This window comes from Chroicocephalus ridibundus, chromosome 8 (assembly GCF_963924245.1).
Source record: "Chroicocephalus ridibundus chromosome 8, bChrRid1.1, whole genome shotgun sequence".
NCBI classification, from domain to species: Eukaryota; Metazoa; Chordata; class Aves; order Charadriiformes; family Laridae; genus Chroicocephalus; species Chroicocephalus ridibundus.
In genome coordinates, this window is record NC_086291.1 from 22,033,812 (window position 1) to 22,055,737 (window position 21,926).

Genomic DNA, 21,926 nt, shown 5'->3' on the forward strand with positions numbered 1-21,926 from the left:
CTCTCTGCCATTTTACCAAAGTAAAAGTTTTTGCTTATCTTTTAGTGTAAGCAGTACAGCTTATGCTTACATGAAATAATCATGCTTGTATCAAAATCCTTCAATGTCTTAACACAGAGAAATGCTCTTCAAAATAAATACAATTATTCTATTAATATGTTAGTATAATAGTCTTCATGTATGATTTGAAGAGAGTCCCATAAAGTAACAGGAATTGTTTAGCTCAGTAATTGAAACAATGTCACTATGTTCTTGGAAAAAAAGTTATGTTTTGCCTAATTCCAAGTGACAGAAGAAATCTAATCAACCTTAACAATATTCTTGTCCTTTTCATCTTTGAGCATAGACCAGTTCAATCATCATCTTTTCCTTCCTCCATTTTCTCTCAGTTCTTAAAAGTATGAGCGAGGGTTCAGTAAACCAAATACAGTTTTTGTGTAGGTGGCACAAACTTCTGATACATCCTTTCCTAGATGACATATTCTGCTTTTATGCTTACTGAAAAATTACTTTAAATCTTTGCTTATATTGTCAAATGATGAACAGCTAACAATTCACAAACATTTGTGTTACACCTCCACAAAATATTTGTCTCAAGAGTGTTTATGTTTGTAGAAGTCATATGTGAGTATGTGTATGTAAGTTGCGCTACAGTTTTAATAAGTAAAAGCAAGTAACTAATTTCCCTAGCAATACATCTTTTTCATGCTCTTTATAGTATTCTCTCTGTACAGATGAAGATGTCTCATGGGTTTGTTATTATCAGAAACAGTTCAAAGATGTGTTTTCATGGGTTGAAGGTGGTTGCAGTTGGTGAGGATGTTGGTTGCACCACACCCTGTTGATCAGATAAGACAGCAATTAAAGAAGTATGCAAAAAAAAAATTACACATATTTGTGTTAAAGATCATAAAGAAGTCTTCATAATGCGCAGTATCTTATTTAAGAATAAGAAATTGCCATAGAAGTTGTCATTTTGGTGCAGATGTAAAAGTGGGAACAAATCTAAACTTCGACGAATGTCTGTCCTTATTTGTTATGTTTTTCTCTCTTTTTTTCTTTTCTTTTCTTTTCTTTTTTTCTATTTTAAGGACTTAATGGGTAATCCTAACTGTAAAAATAAGCCCTCATATTTCTTTCTTTAATGATTTATTGCAATGTATGATTCGTGGCTTTTCTACTACCAAGTGCATCCTTTTTGTCAAAAATTGAGATAAATCTTTTTGCTTAGTTTATTTAAAGCAAATGTACACATTTGTGTACCTACACAGAGGTGCCTGGAGGTCCCAGCGTGAACACAAGAACACCTGAGAAGGTGGCAATGCTGAAATACATTTCAAAGGAAAGTCCTCATCCAAAATAACTTTTTGCCTCAATAAATAAGGTACACAATTTGGGGAAAAGGCATCATTTATCTATTTTGTATATGTTGAATTTAAGCCCTAGATTCGTAGCTACTATAAATCAGTGTTGCTTTATTGACATCAGTCAGGTTGCTGTTATTCATACCAGTTGGGAATCGTTATCCCCTCTGATATGGAAGTCCAAAGGGTATCCCAGGTCAAGAAACTGTGCCATCAGAGTTACAGGGGGGACAAACTATTTAGAATCTAAGTGTGTGCTCTCCATAATAATTTGCAAAGTGCTAGTTTTAAGGGTACGTATTCTAATAGCCTTTAAGCAGTTAGCTGAGATGCTGATAATTTTTATCACATTTTCACAACATAGTGTGTGGTGGCAATACTGATTTAGGGTATAGTGGGATTGATTCTGTACCATGTTGCTTTTGCAGTTTGATTGCCCAACTGTTCTTATTCTACGCACTTAAAACTGGCATAAGAGAAGGGAAAATCTGTGAGAGTACAAGGGACTTGATTCAGTTTTGGAAACAACCAGACAAACAGCCTTTTTGGTGGATTTCTTTTAATCTGATCTGTTTTGTAATGTCAACTCGAGAAAAAAATATGTCAACATAATTAAGATAGTGTTGCATTGAAGCAGTGAGAATAAGTAGCCGGGTCAAAGAGACAGAATATGTTAAGCTAGTATTGCTGCATTATGCTGTTTAATTAGTCATTTAACAGTTGTGTAAACTGAATGTTTGTAATGAATTTTCCACCACAGAAGTTGTCAATTTGACTTCTACTCATCCTTCCGCTCCTGTTGTCCTCACAGTTCACAGATGATCTGTCGCAGGAGTAATGCATAGGATAAAAAGAAATCCTTTGGGGGAGGAAGCATGATTTTTCTGTTTTCAATTTTGCCAGTCTTCCTGTATATCTTAGGCAGGACACTTAGCCTTTTGGTGTATATGTTTTTTAGTCTGTGAAATGGGACAAGTGGTATTTCATAGATTTAGAACTTAATTCCTTATTGGTTCTGTCCGAGGCATCTGCTGTATTTGTCAAGGCTTTGGCTTGCAATCTGCATGTGGGACACACTCAGTCTACAGCTTTGATTTAGCAAGCTGTGCTGAAATCAAATCTTGTATGGTTTCTTTGAGTAATACCATTTACCCACAGAGAAGTGTGTATCAGAGAGAATGTGGACCTTTCCAACCTGTGTAACCTCCTTTAATAAAGACACAGTTACTGCAGTTGACCTCTTGGGAAAAGTGGATCCATTTGTGTTTTTATTCTGTGGCCTGAATAGAAGATGTAACAGAATGGGCACTGTTCAGTGGACGTGGGAATTCTCCCTTGCTGTGACTCATGTAGCACAGCAGGGAGGGGGAGGAAAATGGGCTCCACAAACCCAGTATCCAGTTTTGTTATTTAAAAAACCTTTTTTGATCTGAACTTTGTACATTTAATATTCCAGAGGGTATTTAGAATTTTGATAAAAGTAGTGCAAGAGAAAGATAAGGCTCACTATTGTACTAAAACAATGTTGTGGTGCCAAGACAGTATATTTATGTTGCAAGACAAACAGTGCCCATCAAACTTTGTATAATTTGGTATTATACGAAGTAAAGGAAAAAATACCCAATCATTCTCTAGGTTGCCATAAAAAAAATGCTTTAAGCTTAATACACAACTACATTGCAAACCCTCCGTCAGCAATGATGTATTACTTCACAGCAGCTGGGAGTAATATGGTGTGGTGAAATTACCGATGTGGTGGAGAGCAAGATTCTTTTGTGTGTGTAGGATAGAAAAGATACTATTTTTTTCCCATTATAATCAACCATTATTTTGCCAATATGTTTTCTAATGTGTCTTGCAGAGTTTCATGATAGTTTTTTCAAAGCTGGATGAAAAATTCTGTTCCACCATTGTGGTCAGTCAATTTTTAGCATGCATAAAAGAAGCATCATTGCCAAGTTTTTCTTCGAGCCTGTGAAGTCAGGGTCACAAGGAGTAGGACAAAGCTTCAGTAAGCTTTGGGAGCTAATGGGGAAATGCAAACTCTTTGTTTGTTGCACCTGGCACTTTCTCAAAATCTGCTTCATATGGGCCAAACCACTTATTTCCTCAAGCAGATAAGGAGGATGCTTTTTCTCCCTGAGTCAAAGCTCTGTGACTTCGTAAATAAGGCAGTATAAACGTGTATTTTAAAAAGTGTACTTTCTAGAGGGATTGCAGCTAGCACACAGCAAACTTTTATCTCGGAAGACCTGAACTTCAGATCTTCTTACATTTGTTAAGTTGAAAAGAAGAATAGACTTTAAAACCACCTGTTATCATAGCAGCTAAGATGTGAATTGTGCCTGAATTGTCTGAAATGGGATTTTTAAGCACACTAAACATGTATTAAATTGAAAAAAAAATGCTTCCCGCCCACCACCCTTTTCAAGAGCATTCTGGTGGGTTTGAGACCCGTGGCACAAACTCTGGGGAACCTGCCTCTGTCGGAGCTCTGTGAGAGAGGAAATATAAGGAAATGTGTCTCCCCCTGCCCCCAGGTTGTTTCAACGCAATGAGTCAGGACCCTTTTATGCGAGTTTCTCAATATGTAATTTTTTTTATTTCTACTGCTGATGTGATTATTTCATGTATGCTGTTTGATGTACGTGGTCACAAATGTTGGTCTGTCGGATAAGGCCCAGGAGCTAATCAGACCTTCATTTTCTTGTCCATAATTTTCTGTTTCTTCATTCTTAGGAAATAATCAGCAGACGCAAATGTGGAAATAATTCTGTATAATCTCCTGCTTTAAGGCAGTCTTTCCCAGATTTGGACAATGCAGAGCAACTGTGTTAATCTTCCATCAAGCAGATGGAAGCAATGCTCTGGAGTAGAATCCATTGATTGTTTGTTGAAATTTAGACTTTCTGTTTCTCAGGAAGTTCCAGTGTTTTGAATTCATGTTTCTACCATGCATTGAAATAAGATTTTTAATACAGTCAGGCTGTGCAATTGTTTTCATATTTATTGTATTTTACATTGTAACTTAATACAAAAGTCAAACCACTTTAACTTTCATTTATTAAACTAACTAAAACCAAAGCAATGAAGTTGAAACAAAGGGTTCGAACTTTACCAAAACTAAATATGTGGATTTAATGAAAATGAAATATTTAAATTGTATTCTCTTAAAAAAAAAAAAAAGTGTTAAGAAAATGCTGGTTCCGCAAAAACACTGAAATTCTAATTATTGTTTCTCTGTTGTCTGAGAAAATGTTTATTTTCTTGGCAATTTTGAATTTAGCTTTCTCCGTGTGACATCACTCTAAACACAGGGATGCCATAATAGTGATTTTAGTAGCAGCAACTCGGATGACTTTTAAGACAAAATGTAACTGACCTGAAATTTCTTGATGGGAAATCTAACAAAAAACTTACCAGTGAATGCAATGGGACTATGGAACAGACTTCAAAGTCTCCTATGAGAAGTATGCTAGAAGCAAAACATCTTAAAATTATATTGTAGGGGGAAAAAATGAAAGCTTTCTGTGGAAGCAGACAAGCTTAATAAGCCCTTTCATCTTTCATGTTTGTGATTGAGTTTTGTTTTATTTCAGCCTGAAATAAAAGCTTTATTCTTCAAGGGCAATAACAGCATGTTTTTTGTAACTCCTTGCTTTCAACAATAGAGTACAATATTTGGTTCACCATTGTGTTAAAACTGCAAGTGCTTTTCTGGCTACTTTGGCATAATGATTTATTAGTGTTGACACTGCAGGGTTGTTTGTCAGTAGAAGTCAAAAGCTCAGGTTTTGCTCCTTCTGGCGGATTATATACAAATTATGCAAATCGCTACAGTGCAGCTTGTAACCTAATTATGTTATACATCTTGAACAATGATAATTTCTGTAAGGGAAAGCTGTCTAGCATTTCAGTCGCTAATGTATTTTTTTTTCTCCTTTTTGTATTCTACGAAAGATACCACATTAAAAAGTGATAGTATGTGTGCAGGTTTTGCTGCTCTGCATCTTATCTGCTTGTGCTGATGAAATATGTAAAAGCAACATAGCAGTCAAATTGCCTATATTTACACAGTTAGTGGCTTTTCTAATGCAAAACTGATTTTTTCAGACCTCAAGAATGTGGCGATTCTAACTGTGGAATGAGGGCAATTTCAGTCCAGAAATCATTCCTTTGCCATCAAATGTCTGAAATAGCCCAATTACTTCCTTTTTTTCTTTTTTTTCCTGAAAAAATAGTAGTATAACTTCGGGCTTTATTCCTTTGGATTTTGCTATATATATTTGCATGCACATACATAGATAAGAACATGCATATGCATTATGTTAGCCAGCACAAATACTGTATTAACAACAGTGATTGGACTTAGGCGTTCACGCACCTTGAGACAGGCTTTCCATCTGCAGAGTGACAGATTGAAATGCAGATCAAATCAATCAAGAAAAAGTTCACATCCTGAAGAAATGAGTCTGATTGATAGTCCGTGGAATCAGCAGCTGAAGAAGACCACTGCTAACCTGACCACAGTTGGTTTCCCTATTAACTGTGTTTAGCTCAGAATAAGGACCAAACTATCAAAGATGAGTCAGAGTCGAGGTGTGGTGACAGGCCAGTATTGGGAGTTGTGCTTTATCGCACGTGAGGTTTGAAGGAAGACATCTGATTTCAGGACTGTCAGTACTTAATATGTACACCTGCATGCACACTTAAGACTTATCTTAAAATAATCTTCATATCATCTATATGCCATTTAACTTTATTTGCATGTCAACAGGAGCTAAGAAATCTAGCTACGTTTTTAAGCTTCTTGGTTCTTGTTAGATACTGCTCACAGTTAAAGTTTTTATACTGAGTTTTACGTAACGTCTCATAATGATCAAACAAATATAAGCAGTGTTACATAGTTCATTTGAGCTGCGTGTTCTTGTGTTGTATTGCTCACACCTTATTAGTCTTCTGCAAATGTTCCACTTTTCTTTAGTTTTGGCAAGCTGCTCAGAACACCATTTCCTTCTTTTCATTCTGGTGGAGTCCAATTGTTCTTTGCTTATACTATATCAGCCTTTCCCAGAATTTAGCCTGGAGTTTTTATACACTGGGGAGTTTCCAGTGTGTTTACATTATAAAATGATTTCCTAGTGTGACTGTGACGGAACCATGCCTTCAGATAATACTGTCAAACTAGATTTCGGTTCTGCTTTTCTGTGTTTCTTCACAGTATTTTGCTGTACAGAAGTGATGAGTACGGTTATTTTGTCTCTTTAAAGTGGTATTTTTCAAGTCATCCTCCCAAATAGTTAGGGTTGTCCCAAAACTTCCTCTTGTTCTGTTTCTCATTAGGTTTGTGTAGATCAATTGGTGTAAGCAACTTTCTTATCAATCATCTTGAGCAACTGAAGGAAGACTGTGTGATTACTCCACATGTTAATCAGGTGAGTGGATAAATATATTTAAAGTATCTGGGTTTGGGGTTTTGCTTTGGTTTTTTTGGTTAATAATCCCCTATGCCTGAAAGACTGCACCCAAACTAGCCTTAGTCATACAGTTTCTTCTCTTTCATTTCTATATACATATTGGAAACCAGTCAGGAAGATGACCTGAACTGGGGATGGGGAAGGAAGTCCTTTCTCCTTTCTTTTTCCCAGTTTCTTCCAGGCTACTTGTTTGTGGCTGGTCTTAAGGCACAAACAAATGGTCCCTGTACCAGTTTCTAATGATAAAACAGTTTGGAAATAAAATTCAAGGAGCACTGAACATTTAGCATCTCCAGATTAGAGAGCCTGTGTTCAAATACTATACATAATTCCTCTAAGCAACACTGAAAGCCTCAGGTGATTATGTATCCATGCAAGGGTGCCGTTTCCCTTGCTCCCCCCTTATTTCATGCTCGTATTTCAAAATCATATTAAATTCAGTGAACTTCTCATTTACAAAGGTGCTGCGACAGCCCTGGCAAAATTGTTTTGCTGCCGTAGGCAGATAAAAACTGGCCACCTATGTGCCGGCAGACCTCCACGACACAACTTTGCCCTTGTTGCAGTTTTCTGCCTGCAGCTGGGCTGAAAGTTCATGCTCCCATTCCTGCCACCTCCTGCCAGTGAAAGCATGCTTATGCTGACGTAGAGCTGGGAACTGGCATGGATGAAGTGCAGGCGCGTGCTTTTCCCCTCTGTACAGGTGGTGAGGATTTCTGGCAGCTGTTTCTGGTTGAATGTCATAAACCACCACAAAAAGGTTGCTCAGACTGTGACTGTCAGAACCTAACATCTCTGATTTTTTCTGTCCACTACACTAAAGGTTACTAAAGGACAATTGTGAGTAATGTTAAATCAACCTAAAACCATATAAAACATTTAAGTTCAGTTATTCAAAATAAACCATTGAAATATGCCTTAAGACAGGCAGGTTGATGACTGTTTAAGAATCAGTGAGTTTTCCAAGGTTCAGTTGTGTCTCCTTTTCAGAAATACACATCTTCAAAGTCTTACTGGAGTTTGGCATAAGTTTTTACTGTCTGTTAAATCAGAAGAGCCTTTCAGTGTCCTACTAAATCACTGCAAGGGAAAAAAAAATGTAATCTTGGATTTGTTTTGAAATTTCCTCTTACCCACAATGTCAAAAAGTTACCAGTCTTATTGTGTCAGTAGCGTTAATGGACAAAAGTTATTTCTTGATACTATTTGACGGCATGTCTTTTTCTGTGTCTGAAAAAGGAGATAAAAAGTTGACACGGTAGTGATACTGGGGGTTGGGAGGGTGCCCCTGCTGTATTCAGATCATCATTTCTTTAAGGTGATGCACTGCGTTGTTCCAAATTAAAACCAAAAAACCCCAACAATGAAATATCCATGCTACTGCAAACTGCTTCACTTTGAACAGGTTTTTTTATAGGATTAATTTAACTTTTTAGAGTTACAGAAATCATAACTATAGTTAAGGTTATCCTGAAAAGAGTATTTATTCTGTTTCTTGCTTAGTGTTGGAGAGTTGCTGAGTCTGGTGGTAAGATTATCTAAGCATTACCAAATGACTAATAAATTCCTAAATTTAAATTCGGAATGGAAGTGCTATACTGAATTCTTATTTCACTGTCCAGAATTTACAATACAAAAGATCTTTTCTATATTTATGCATAAAAGTGTACTCTTTCAATGAACTTATTTCTAAATACAAAACATTTGCAAACAATCATTGTATACAAAGTCTAAATATTTAACAAACAAGTGAAGGAAAATCACTTCCCTCTTAGCTATGTTAAATTTGCATAAAGAATTTAGGGTGTTCTTAGAATTCTAACAGTTCTTATGATGTTAAAATTGAAAGTTATTTTTCTGTGAAGAGGAGGAAGTAGGAAGGCGGGAGAAAGGAGGTTCCGTATTTGACTTCTATAGTCTTTGCAAACCAGACAGTAAGCAATGCTTCTTTCTATTTTACAAACCAAGTTGTAAGTACTGCCTCTCTTCTTTGTTCCTGGAAGAAACCTGGACCATCGTGGCTTTTAAAGAAGTAGGAAAAGCTTGTCTTTTCAAGAATATAGTATTGTTAAGGCATTTAGTAGTAAGTAAGCACCTTTTAAAATTACATTCTACTATTAAAAATACTGCTAAACACTATTTTAATTTTATCATCATGTAGAATGAAGCCTACAACCTAGAAGTTAGAGGCTTGTATTCCAGAGTTTGTAATTGACTTGGCAGTAGTAAGCTTGGGTTTATGGAAGTCTTTGAAGGCTCTTATGCCTGTCGCTCATTAGGGGAAAAAAAATACATTTTATAAGAATTTAATTAATATATATGTTGCACTTAATAAAGTGATGCATTGAAACCAAATATAAACTGTCCCTCTCCAGATTCTGTGTAGGAATGTTCATCAATATTTTTTCTACTTTTATAGAAGTGCAAATTACTGTGTCATGACCTCAGAGTGATTTAATAATGTTAATATTGCCATTAATATTGAGCTCTATTATGTAAATTTGTATAAGGTAGAAATGTATTTCAGTCTTTTGAGGCATTAGGAAACAACCCCTTTGTACATAAACTCACCTCAACTGTTCCTCTATAGAGAAAGCATTTCTAGGCTTATATTTCAGTTTTTTAAAGAGAAATAATAGTAAGACTGGGCATTATTCCCATTGAGAAACTGACTGAAGTCCAGACGCAGGGAAAGCTTACCAGGTGAAAAGAACCCACAGCAGGGTGGAAAGAGCAAGGCTCTTGTATACCATCATCTGACGTATGAGTTTGTAGGTCGGTGTGTCAGGATCATTATTAGGCTCAGCTTTTCCCCATTGTGCTATGACCGTTGTAAAAACACAGTGCTTACTTAGAGTTCCTCTGTGACTGACCAGGTAGCAGCTGGGAAGAGTTCTGTAATGTGAGCTGCAAACTGTTTTATTAAACAAATGCCAGATTTTACACACAGATCACTTAGGGCAGAGTGCCAGAAAAGATCAAGATCTTCTACCACCGTATGACAGACAGCCCTCTCCTGAGAAAAGTTTGGTGACTAAAATAGCAAGGGTGGGGCAAGCTAGGAAGTAGGAATTATTATTTTGAGGGGAAGCACATGCTGGCCACTTACCCTGTGCCTCTTCTAGCTCAGGATGCTAGTCCCTTGCATTCAGATGCTGCTAGAACCTTCCAGAAAGTTTTCACAAGAAAAATAATTTCAAGAGTGCTTATTTTATGCATTGGATTATTTTAGCAACATATTTAAGAAGAAAAATACTTGCTGCTACCAGCACACAACTGCATGTGCCAAAACTCAGTTCACAATATTTGGGAGTCTCTTGATTCAGTGAAAGGCACAAAATATAATTTTCCTGTAGTTGTTGTCAAGTAGTTGTTGCTGTGTATTCTGCTTGGGAAGAAGGCAGGTGACATCTCAGCATGCTGCTCTTGCTTGAAATATTTCTGGTGTAACCTGGAACTGTGCTGCCTAGAAATCTTATTGGACGAGCGGGTAAATTCTGCTTGCAGGTATATTAGTAATAAATGCTGAATAAGTTACCTGATGCCATAGGGGTACTGCAGATTTTTCAGCATTTCACCCTAAATACATCATTCTTTATTTAGTATTTTCTAGGCTATGTTATTTGTTACACTTAGTGTAAAGAATGTCTACCAAAATTGCTTATTGCTTATTGTTGTAATAATTGAGTAATACACCTCGCTTGCTCTTTCTTTTTTCCCCTGATAGTTTAGTGTAAAAACAGTGAGAATATTTTCTAGTCAGCTCAGGTGCAAACAAGTGAATAACTGTATGACCTAAACACCGGTCTTACACATATAAACATGAACTACAAAGGCTACTCAAAGGTCAAGAAACATCAAAGGTTGAAGACATGGATGTGTCTGCTGCTTGAACCTTGTTCCAGAGTCTACCTAGTAATTTAGATCATAGCAGCTTTGGGCTGACTCAGCCCAGCCTTCGAGGGGCACAGTTTTTTTTCTCAGCACATATTGAATGACTGCCAGCCTATTGTTCCCGACTATTGTTGTCTGAAAAGACAACATGTCCTAAAGATGAGAAACAGGAAATGTTCATTTGTCCTTTTCGTGGCAGAAGAAATTTTCCAGATTCCATGTGTTGAGGTAATTGTTCAGAGGAGTATTTTTCTTCAAAATGTGCAAGAGTTAGATCACTGAAACAACGGTGACGGCCAGTCACAAAAATACATCACGTGATTATGTATTTTATAAAAGAAAACACTACCCGTTTTCATCGGAATGCAGAGGAAGGTATGCTTCTTACAATGTATAAACTGATATACTTATTTAAATGACATAGTAAGGAATAAACAGCGGTTCTCTTTTAGCTGTTGTTACATGCCAGAACATGTGGCTTTTCAAAGATATTTACTTTCCGGTAACTTTTGTTTCCTTTTGCTTCCAACGACTGTGTCTTTGTAGCTTGTTACTTTTCCTCTTTTTAACTGGTTCTTGGCAATTTGTGATCTTCCTTCCTACAAAGGGTCTCCTTCACACTTCATTCCACAGCACGATTGCTTCCCTGCATAAGCTGTTGGTGACACCACACACAGAATACAGGATTTTCCATGTACAATCCATGCCAACGGGCTTTGCTTCCGAGGTCAGGCCCTCATCCTAAGCAAATTGTTGTGGTTGGTCTCTTGCAAACCCAGTCCCTGCCCAGCACCCTCCCCTTGCCCGTGCAACTCAAATATCATTAGTAAAGACACAGGAAAGGAAGTAGAGAAGGTAGGCTCACATTGCCAATAAAAATGATCTGATGCTAACTTCTGCTATACATTTGCATATATTTCTCAAACATAGCCCAGAACAAGAGTGCAAGTCCAGCTGCAAGTAGGGCAGACAGCTGCTCCATGCACCTCACTTCTGGGGGAAGCATAAAATACCCAGTAAAATATTGTGCCAATTAATGGCAAAATGCTTGTGGATTAATATACTTCACGTCTTTTAAAACTGGTAACTTGTATCTGTCTACCAGAAGCAGTGGTTTCATTCATGTTGTATTTTTGAAACAAGAGAGTTAAAAATAGTTACCAATGACATTTTCTACTAAATGTACTCTCAAGGCTTTTACTAAAAGTTTATTTCTATTTATCTAAGGTTGAATACCACCCTTTCCAAAGACCCCAGGAGCTGGTGGATTATTGTAGGAGCCGAGATATTGTTTTCGAAGGCTACTGTCCTTTAGCCAAAGGCGAAGCACTCACTCATCCTAGTATCATTCAGCTGGCAAAGAAATATGGCAGAACTCCAGCACAGATTTGCATACGCTGGAGTATACAGGTAATGGAGGGTGGTAATAAAAACATGTCTCCTCTCTCAGGAAAAAAATGCAAATAGTTCGGGTTTTGTGCATCAAACCAGAATTTATACAGAAAGTATTTTTCCTTCAATATGTTGATATCACATGAACTAACTAAGCTGTACTGGAAATTTGGAATGTAGTACACAAAGCATGGCAGTATTTTTAAATATGCAAATAATCTGATTGTAGAGAATAAAAAGAACCACTCATAAAAGAGATGTTTTCAAACTAAATTTTACAAGCAGCACGGGGCATCATTCCATTTCTATCACTCAACATGAAGTACTAAGCAGTGAAATAGCATATTAAGTTGACATAAACCACATAGTCTGTGTTGGAATTTAATGGAGTGTATATAATTGCAATTAAAAATAGCATATAGAAATGTCACTGTCCTCTGAAAATGAAATTAAACCTCAAAAGACATGAGGAATGTCTTGAAATGTTTCGAAGAGAGAGTATTTTCTTTGAAACTATGTACATTTTAATGATGAGAAGCATTATGTTTTTCAGAATGGGATTGTCACTATTCCAAAGTCCACAAAAGCAGAAAGGATACAGGAAAACTGCAAGGTAAGATTTGATTATGCACTCAAGTCTGACTAACATCCGTATTACTGGTTTTAATACTTTGGTTTGCTTGCCCATTTTCCTATACCAGTTTTATATTGGGGCAACTCAGTTAAAGTTGGCAAGTTACAGTACCATAAAATTACTGCAGTATAGTAGAAAACAGTAATTCACAAATGTCAGAAATCAACTGGAGAGTTAATCACCATGTGTAAAAAAGATATTCATAGGAAGAGCTTTCATAGTTCATTTTTATTATTAATATTTATATTTATTCCTTGGCTGATTGTAGAACATCCTAATGTGGTTATGGTTAGGTCCTTTTTGTGATAGGCACATAGGACAAATGGAAGGAGTTTGTATGCTGTGTGTAACACTATGAAAGCTGTAAAACTCTTTTGGGGGTATCCCAGATAGAGACCTTCTAAAGAAATCACAGTCCTGCCAGAGCTGACTCTTCCCCTGCCTTCTTCCTTCCACTCGGCTTGCAGAGAAGGTCCCAGCATGAAAGGGATGGACAAAGTGGGGAACAAATGAGGACTGGCAGCATGATTCCTCCCACTTTTTTTTTTTTTCTCTTTTCACACCATAAGTTTTTAATTCATTATTTAATTTTTCCTCTCCATTTCTCTAATCGGAAAGTGTGCTTTCTTTGGGGGAGGGGAAGGGAAAACACAACCACCTTATTGTTACTTCCAAAAATATCATAGGGGTATGAACTGTTTGGCAAATCAGGTAGCAACTTTGCAAGAAGATAGGAAACTTCTGTCTCCTAGTTAAATCAGAGTGAGTGAGTGTGTGTGTGTGTGCGCACGTGCAAATCAATGCACATGCTATGAGGATTTCTCCTGGTGGCTGTGCCTGTTTATATAGCTCCTCCCTTGACTATTTATTCTGACATGCACACTGCCTTCTGTGGTATAAGCACAGCTGTTTGTGGTACTGTATTGTGAACCAGATCAGAGAACAAAACCAGGTTTAAAATCCTTATTCATTTTTATTTTATTTATTTTCCCCAATGATATTTTACATCCAGATTAATTATGGCTTTTACAGTTTATTCTATGACCCCAGCAATTAATTTTACACAACTGAGGGAATGCATTGCAGCAAAACTTAAAACACTTAGAGTGGAGAGGAGGAGAGGAGAACTGGCACAGTTACCAGACATTGTTTATCACGCCTCCTCTCTTTTCTTTCCCCTGTGCCAGTGTGTTGGCCTGAGTGTCTACCGCCTCTAGTCAGGTTGGTGCAAGCATGGACCTCACTAAGCCCTCAGTATATAGTATAATACATAGCATTTCTAGTGCTGTGACTGGTCCCTGGTTTAGGTTTAAAAAGCTTGAGCACCGAGATTTGACTACAAAGGTCATTCCAGCAGACAGTGATTGCTGGATAATGCAGGATGGGAGGAGCTCATTTGGCAGCAGTTCAGGCTCTACGGGATCTTTTTATTGAGCATGGAGGAGCACTAACAAAGTCAACAGACCAGCTTAAAGCAACTTCTGTTCAGAAGTGATGATGTCTGAATAAGACACCTGCTAAGAAAACACTGACACCATCATTCATGTTGCAGGTCTCACCACAGCAGAAGTCGGTGGCTGTAAGAACCTATGCATGAAGACGGGTGGTTGCTTTCAAGTTTGAGTTAGAGCTGAGACACTATAGCCCTGTATCTGTTTCTGTACTTCCATGAGTGTTTTGTCTAAGTGCACGTAGAAAAGATAGATATAGCCTTTGGTTTGTTAGCTTTGTGAATGTCCTGTTACCTTCTAACAACTCTCTTTGGCTTAAATTCTGAGGAAAAGAACTGTAACATTCTAAACTGAAAACTGGGATATAAGTGGAATACTGAGCTCAGGTTTCCGGAGGGATTGTGGTCAGGTTATACATATACCTCTGGCAGTGACCATATAGAGTGCTGTCAAAAGCCACTTTGATACTACCCTTGTCTTTGACCCTTGCCTGAGGTCAGAGTGCTACAAAGCCATCTTAACAGACTCTACAAATGAAAACGAGTCACAAAAGGAGCAAAGAACCCAGTGGAACCTGTCAGCTTAATGGAATATTTGTCTATGACAAAATATAAGAATTTCCAGAAGGAAAAATAGAGAAAAATTTCTGCCTCACATTTAGATGAATCTTGGTCAGTTCAAATAACAGAAACACTTCTGATTCTCTCTATGTTCATGATGTTAACTGTATATGCATTCCCGTAGGTGTTTGATTTTACAATAGCAGAAGATGATGTTGAAATTCTGAATGGAATGCATGATGGGAGACATGTTTCCTGGGACCCAAGCCTTATTGTGTGAATGAAGGTTTGAGCTTTTTCCTTTGTCAGTGATCAGTGAGTCACACCATGTAATTTAAATTCAGGGAAGGTCACAATAAGAACGTAATCATAAGATTAATATCTGCTATTAATGATAACTGATTTGAAATCCTTAATGTTGATAACAGACAGAAGATATTTTTGAGGGTAGCACTTTTGTACAGAGGTCTTATATTTCCATCTCAAATCCTGATCCATAGTTCATTGAAGCCGATGCAAAGCCTCGTGTTTATGCCATTGACCCTGCATCAGGCCATTTAATCAAAGAGCATAAGGAGATACCCCTAAAAGTGTAAGAAAAAATGCTAACTACTAGTGTACAACACAGGTGTTAAGTCCAAAATATTTTTTCAAGTGCTTCGTTAGAGGGATACAATGTATGAATAAGAAAAAGCTGTGTGAAAAAGATACATTAATACCATTACTATTACAGTATTTATACGGTACAATCTACTGCAAATCTCCATACAAAATAGAATCTCACTGTAATAAGCAATAACTGAGCATCACCAAAAAAGGTTTTATGCGATTATTGCATAATAATGCTGTTGAACCAGAGAGTTCTATGCATATTATTTACTAGCCTGTAGGTATAACAAAGTAGAAATCTTTCCAGAGAAGTCCATGCGCAAATGGATTAAAAGTTGAGTAGCAAGCTCTAAGGTAAGCTCCTCTAACAAAGAGGCATCTTTGTTATTACTGATCTTTTTCTCTTACTGGAAATTCTGGTGAGTTTTGTGTAGCTTTTGGTGAGAATTAGTTTGTCTTTCATTTTGGACTTGTCCAGGAAATCTCATTAAGAGACTATACTGTTCCTCAGATTTTCTTATAAAATATGTATTTATATTGAGAGATAGATGTAGATATATGTAGTTTACAGATATGTTTTGAGCAATGTCTGCAGTCTTTTATCGACTGAGTATTCAACTTCTAGTCACATTGATTTGATATTTTAGGAGTTCCTGTGTCTAGAAAGGTATGGAAAATCTGACTATGATTTATATTGTGTGTGGACTTCCTGAGGCAGTTTTCCCAGTGCTGTTCTGCTTTAGTCATATCGTGAAACAAAGCTCCTTAGTTTTTTATCAAGAAGTGACTTACAACAATCCTATATTCTAGCCTGCATTGTTTGTCCTCAAAGTAGAGCTTCTATACAGCTTGGCTAAAATACAGACAAACTTACCTTTTTGATAACAGCTCCTCAGAATAATTGGCTGTTTTTTCCTAGTGAACACTTCCGCAAAAATTTGTCTAGATTTGCTTCTGGAATCATTAATGTATTATTTACTATTTTAAAATACAAGTTATTGTATGAAATGCTGTGCTCGCTCATACCTGTACAATGTACTGTTCCAAGAAAGATACACAATCTCCACAGTAAGGTTATCTTGTAGAGTTTCAAGCGTGGCCTGCAGTTTGGGGTCCTTCAGTATCTGGGAATGCCCCTTCAGGTGTCTAAGAACAGCTATGTACCTGGCTTAACTGTTGTGATGAGGCATTCAATAGTTCCAAAAAGTAAGGCTTATTTATGAAATTAAGGTAATTCTTAGTCACTGCCATCGTTTCTGCAAAAGCTAAAAAAAGCCTAAGTGAAAACTGGAAAGATTCCCCAGAAATAAACCTTTCTACCAGTGGTCATTGGCTAATCCTGCTTTTGAAAAGTCACTTCATAGAACAATACTTCAGCAATATGAAAAAAATAAATCCTGTTAATGTGCTGTTGAGGGACTCGGTGCTTCAGAGTGTATCTGAATTCATGAAGGGAAGACTAGCAGTGAATCATGTGCCTAGTGTTCACTCAATGCGGCTTTTTGGCAGTGAAGACTTTCTGAGAAACTACAAAAGAGAAGTCGGAGCTTTACCTCTAATTCTCTCTAAAGAAACAGTTGTCAGCCACATCAACATACTATTTCCAACACAGATGATGCATACAAAGTGAACCAAATCTTTATATATGCTAGAAAATTCTAGCTTTTAATTTTTATTACCAGAACAATACTAGTTAGGACTAACTATGTGGCTAGAAGTCCCATGTTGGTCAGAACAGCTGTTTTTTCTACACTTATTTCTGACTGATCGCCTCCCTGCTCCGAGCTAAACGGAACTAAACCAGATTTTCTTGTTAATCCCCCACGTAGATGACTTTAGGCTACAGTGAGGATGGGTTCCTAATTCATGGTTTCTTCTGTCAAAGAGATTTTTATGATGGTTTTGTGTCTGCATCTGCTTTTGCTAGGAAGTCAAGCCACCATTTTCTCTGATCTAGATCATGGTCTCCAAGCAGTGTAATGAGTAATGAAAGGAATAATCAGATAGAAATAATATTACTAAGAAAGCATTCTTCTGGAGGAGCAGTTGTGGCAAGTTACAGTTTTAATCTGATACGTAGTTTCCTAACTTCCTTCAGGCTTAATTATTGTTGGTTCAGGACTTTTCTGGGTGCGGTTGGTTTTTTTTGGTAATCTTTCCTAACAATTCCTTTGCTACAGGTAGTGACTTTAGAACTACGAAAGAGTTTAATTTTAACTATTTACAAAAGTGCAATTTGAGGCAATATAAGCTTTTTAAGTGCCAGGATTCAGCTGGCCCGTGCTGTCTTTCTCCGGGGTGTAGTGTGCAGCTTTGCACATTGTGCCATCACTAATAGCCATTATTTTCTGCCGGAAGCTGTAATTGCCCCAAGAGACTGGAACCCTGTTATCTCCTGTGTGTTTGGGGTATATCACTGGAGCCTCTTCCTTTGAATACAGCATTCACAAGTTTTATACCGTGTTAGTTAATTTAGAATCACTAAGCAAGTCCTCTTCTACTCTTGAACAGGTTGCAGAGGGAAAGACAGGCTCAGTGGATTCGTATTTTATGCGCCTCTCTACAATTAAATTGACATTACAGATGTGGTAGATAGTTTTGGTTTTAAGCAAAGGCTGTTGAAGATAAGTCCACATCACCTCATCGAAATGAACGTTTCTGAAGTACTGACAACTTTGATCCATGCTATAAAGAAATAACAGAACTGATAAGAAATTGGGAGACAGTAGTGAGATTTAGGGGTAGCTGTGAGGAGTGATGTTCTGTAATAGAAGCAGAACCTAGAAGACCAAAAGGATGTAAAAGTACTGACCATTCAAAATCAGGAAGTTTAACTCCATTATTTCTCCTTCGGTCAGTTGGCCTGGAAGTGCTTATTTTTTGATATTATTTTTTTTTAAACTCAGAATTCATCCCTCAAGTGAATTCTTGGAATGATATGCATATTCTTCCCCAGGGCTGGAATTCCTCCTCTTGTCCATATTTCTGTCAGACAAGCTTTCTCTAGGGAGAAAACTCTTTCACCTTTCTACAGTGACCATTTTTAAGATACAGCAATGCATGCATTTTATCAGTGTAACCCGTCATCTTGCCAACAGGAACAGGGAATACACCTGAAAATTGAACACTCGACTGATTGGGGCACTCCTTTCTAGTTGAGATAAACCATTATTTAAAATAAGATACAGTTTATCAGTGTTATCTATCTAAGTGCAATCAGCTGCCTTTGCAGGAGCACTGTGACTCTTAATGGAAGGGAACTCTCTTGAAACACATAAGAAAAGATAAAAAATAAACTGAAAGTCAGTGGAAAGGGTGAGGCCGTTTTCTATGCAGCCAGATAGCTTCCTGTCTGCCTCTGAGTGGCCCCCTCTCTCCTTTTTCTTGCCTGTTTCTGAATTTCATCTTTTATATTACTGGAGATGAAGGTACCTAAGAACATTTAATTGGAAAATAATGGGAATGGTTTTGTAAAGTGCATACTTCAGGAATTTTTTTTTTTTTTTAATCAGGCTGCAGAAGTGTTTCTATCGCACCTGTCCCCCAAAATAACTTTCGAGACATTATTTTTCTGACTAGCATGTATAATAAAGAAACTATAATACTAGCAAGTTCACAAATCTACTAAGCCAAGGGAGGCTTGTGGAATTTGGAGGGGGAGTGTACAATTACTTTCACAGTTCCCTGGTAACAAGGAGAGCAGAGATTGTTGGGTTGTTTTACATTTTGTTTTTCTTTTTTCTATGAATTTATTTTTTCCTAATGGTTCTTCGTGACCTGGATTCATCTCGTTGAATATCCATAAGCGTAATGTTGCCAAGATGAATTTGTAGTAAATCACTTCTTTGGGTACAGTATAAAGGTGGTGGAGGATTAGGCCGAAGCATAGCTGTCAAGGTCATACATATACTGTGCTATAAATTAACTTACCTGATGTTGAAAAATATGTATTTAATGGACTCTTTATATTAATGAGACGACAACCAGCTATTTTATATCACATGGTTTGTGAGATTTTTGCATGATTATCATGAATGCATTATAAAACAGATATAAGTACCTTTGATTAATCTGAAAAATTATCACAGGTGGTTTTGGTTTGGTTTTTTTGGGAAATGGCTATTTTACTGCTTCCTCCCCCACCCCCAGTATTACACGTAAATAATATCTGTCATCTGCCAAATAATTGCGGATTTTCCATCCGAGACTTCTGTTTCTTTAGAATGGCATGTTAAGTTCAGTTATGCCTGTTAATGTCTTTAGTTTATCAGAAAACGTACAGTTGGACTTCAGTTGACTGATCCACATCACTAGCATAAAAAATTTAACCTTCAAAAAGTTTTCTAATGCTGCATTATACAGTTTCATTACTGTAGAACTTCTGCTATATTTTAATACACATGAGAAAAACGTATGCCATGATGAGATATACTAAAGTGTGCTGTGGCTTTGGGTGCAGTGATAGCCAGTAAAGCTATCGTATGTCGCTTTCTCAACTACTTCAATTCTTTCCAATTGGACTTAAGCTTTTCCTAATGTTATGTTCAGCTTAGTGATCTAAAAATAAAGTACCAATTCTCACAAAAATGAATATAGCAAACTTTTTACAATAGCCTTTTAAAACCGAAAAGGCCATTTAATTGATTATCAATATCAAAAATTAAAATAAAACAGACCATCTAAATTATAGAATGTTAATACTAAACAAATGTTTGTGCTTTAGGCTTTGCAATGTTCTCATCACTTTTCTTTTTCTGTTTTTTCTTTTTTTTTCTCCAAACCAGGTTTTTGATTTTAATCTGAAGGAAGAAGATATGGAATTTTTGAACGCTATGAATATCAACAGAAAATTAATTAATCTAACCTATCCACTGTGGAAAGGATAATTTAAAACCAGATCGTTCCATACAGCAAAAGTGACGCCACTGGAACATTAATTCATTTTAAACTGAACAATAAATCTAAATTGTTCTCTTGGGTACTCAAAGAGCATCTAATAAATACCAATCAATAATCAAAAATCAGTATCAATGGCTTGTATTTACTGTTACATTAACAAATTAATAAAATCATCTAGTTTACTCTTTTCTTTGTTGCTTTCTTACAGATACAGAAATGCTTACTTTCAGCATTGTCTCTGCTTTCTCAGAACTTTCTAGCATATTCTCCCAGTAAGGGTTGAGCTATCTCACAATATATTAATTAAGTTTCTTCTGCCTGCATGTACTTCATTTAAGGTGTCATTTTAACCCATTTGAACAAATTACCTTGGTTTTGGTTATTTTCCTTACAGATTTTGAAAAGTATTAGTTACTGAAAGGGACTCATAAGAGCATGCTACAATGCATGTAAATCTTGAAAGATTATTCAAAATATGGAATATTTGTTTCGTAATAGCAGCAGAAATCTGAATCTGACTTTTTACACTGTTTTTTACATTTCTTCTAGTCCTGAGAAGTTTGGGGGATTCTGCAGGCCATTCTTGGTACTTTCTTGGTGAGCAAACCTGTTCTGTCAGTAGTGTTTCAAGGATCTCCTGTCTTGACCTAGCACGTCAGGGAGGAATGGCTCTGGTTTGTGGCCAAAGTTGCGTCAGAATGAATAAAGGTACTTTTTGCTTATATAGATAAAGATTTTTGAAGGTGCAGAAGAGTAATGTCTTGGAGAAAAATCCTTTGCTAATCTGTTTTGTAGAGATTTCTTTATCTTTTCAAGATGGATAATGTTCAGACATTCCTCCAATGGAATTGTGAGTTGCCCAGCAGTGCTAGCGCTAAGAGTATGGTCTTCTGCTGGTGTCAGAGGCCACCAAGCTATTAGTATGCAGGCTTTGGGAGTACCCCAGCTTGCAACTTCTCTTCTCACAAGATCAAAGGAAATTGCCCTGTGACTATCCAGGTTTCTGAAACCCCCACCACATTAAGTTCTTATCAGAAGTTCCACAAGAACTTTGGTTTTCACAGGCAGTCAATATTTTATTTTACTGTTGCCATGCCCGAAAACATGACTTTCTGTTCATCCTAAAAACTCAAGTATCTAACAGCATATTCACGATCCCTGTGAACAAAACTGTCTGCCTCCTTCCGCTTGTGAACATGTTGCAGACACATTCTTTTAACCAGTTTGCCCAGGTCAAGCAGCTCTTATGTATCAGTTTGGTGTCCCAATGTGCACAGCCCTCCTGCCGGCACTCAGCTGAGACCTGCGTTCTGGTTATTTCTGAAATGGTGCACGAATAATGTTGCATTGTCCTTTCGCCTTATTCTGACTGTAGGCAATTCCAGAGTCGAGTTCTCAAAGGAGAAATATATGCCCTGGGCTTCTGTAGTGTATTTCACAGAAGTACAAGCTGCCTTAACACTGGACCTGGCAGTTGGGGAGGTACTGAGAAAAGAGTTCTCGTTCTGTTGGTGGGGATAGAGTATAAGCCTGGTGTAAGTCACCTCACTGAACACTTACCAGCGTATGTTTGATAGAGTTGGCTGGACCAACCTGAGTGTACCTCTGTTTGTGTTTCAGCCCGTGTAAGCAGGCTACAACCTGTG

The 21,926-nt window shown here is 37.2% G+C and overlaps 1 protein-coding gene across 3 annotated transcripts in view; it reads left to right on the forward strand.

Annotated features, from left to right (window-relative positions):
* LOC134519789 (uncharacterized oxidoreductase ZK1290.5-like) overlaps positions 1 to 20,497 on the forward strand; it is a 49,936-nt gene extending 29,439 nt beyond the window's left edge. The window contains exons 4-8 of one of the 3 annotated variants that reach the window (XM_063344412.1): positions 6,708 to 6,799; positions 11,963 to 12,145; positions 12,681 to 12,740; positions 14,957 to 15,058; positions 20,166 to 20,497. In XM_063344412.1, the coding sequence (XP_063200482.1) occupies positions 6,708 to 6,799; positions 11,963 to 12,145; positions 12,681 to 12,740; positions 14,957 to 15,052 (431 nt within the window). In that variant the 3' untranslated portion in view covers positions 15,053 to 15,058; positions 20,166 to 20,497. Of the gene's footprint in view, positions 1 to 6,707; positions 6,800 to 11,962; positions 12,146 to 12,680; positions 12,741 to 14,313; positions 14,483 to 14,956; positions 15,059 to 20,165 lie in introns of those variants that run through there. The other 2 variants (XM_063344411.1, XM_063344413.1) reach the window with 2 other exon arrangements.
* Positions 20,498 to 21,926: the final 1,429 nt, after the last annotated feature.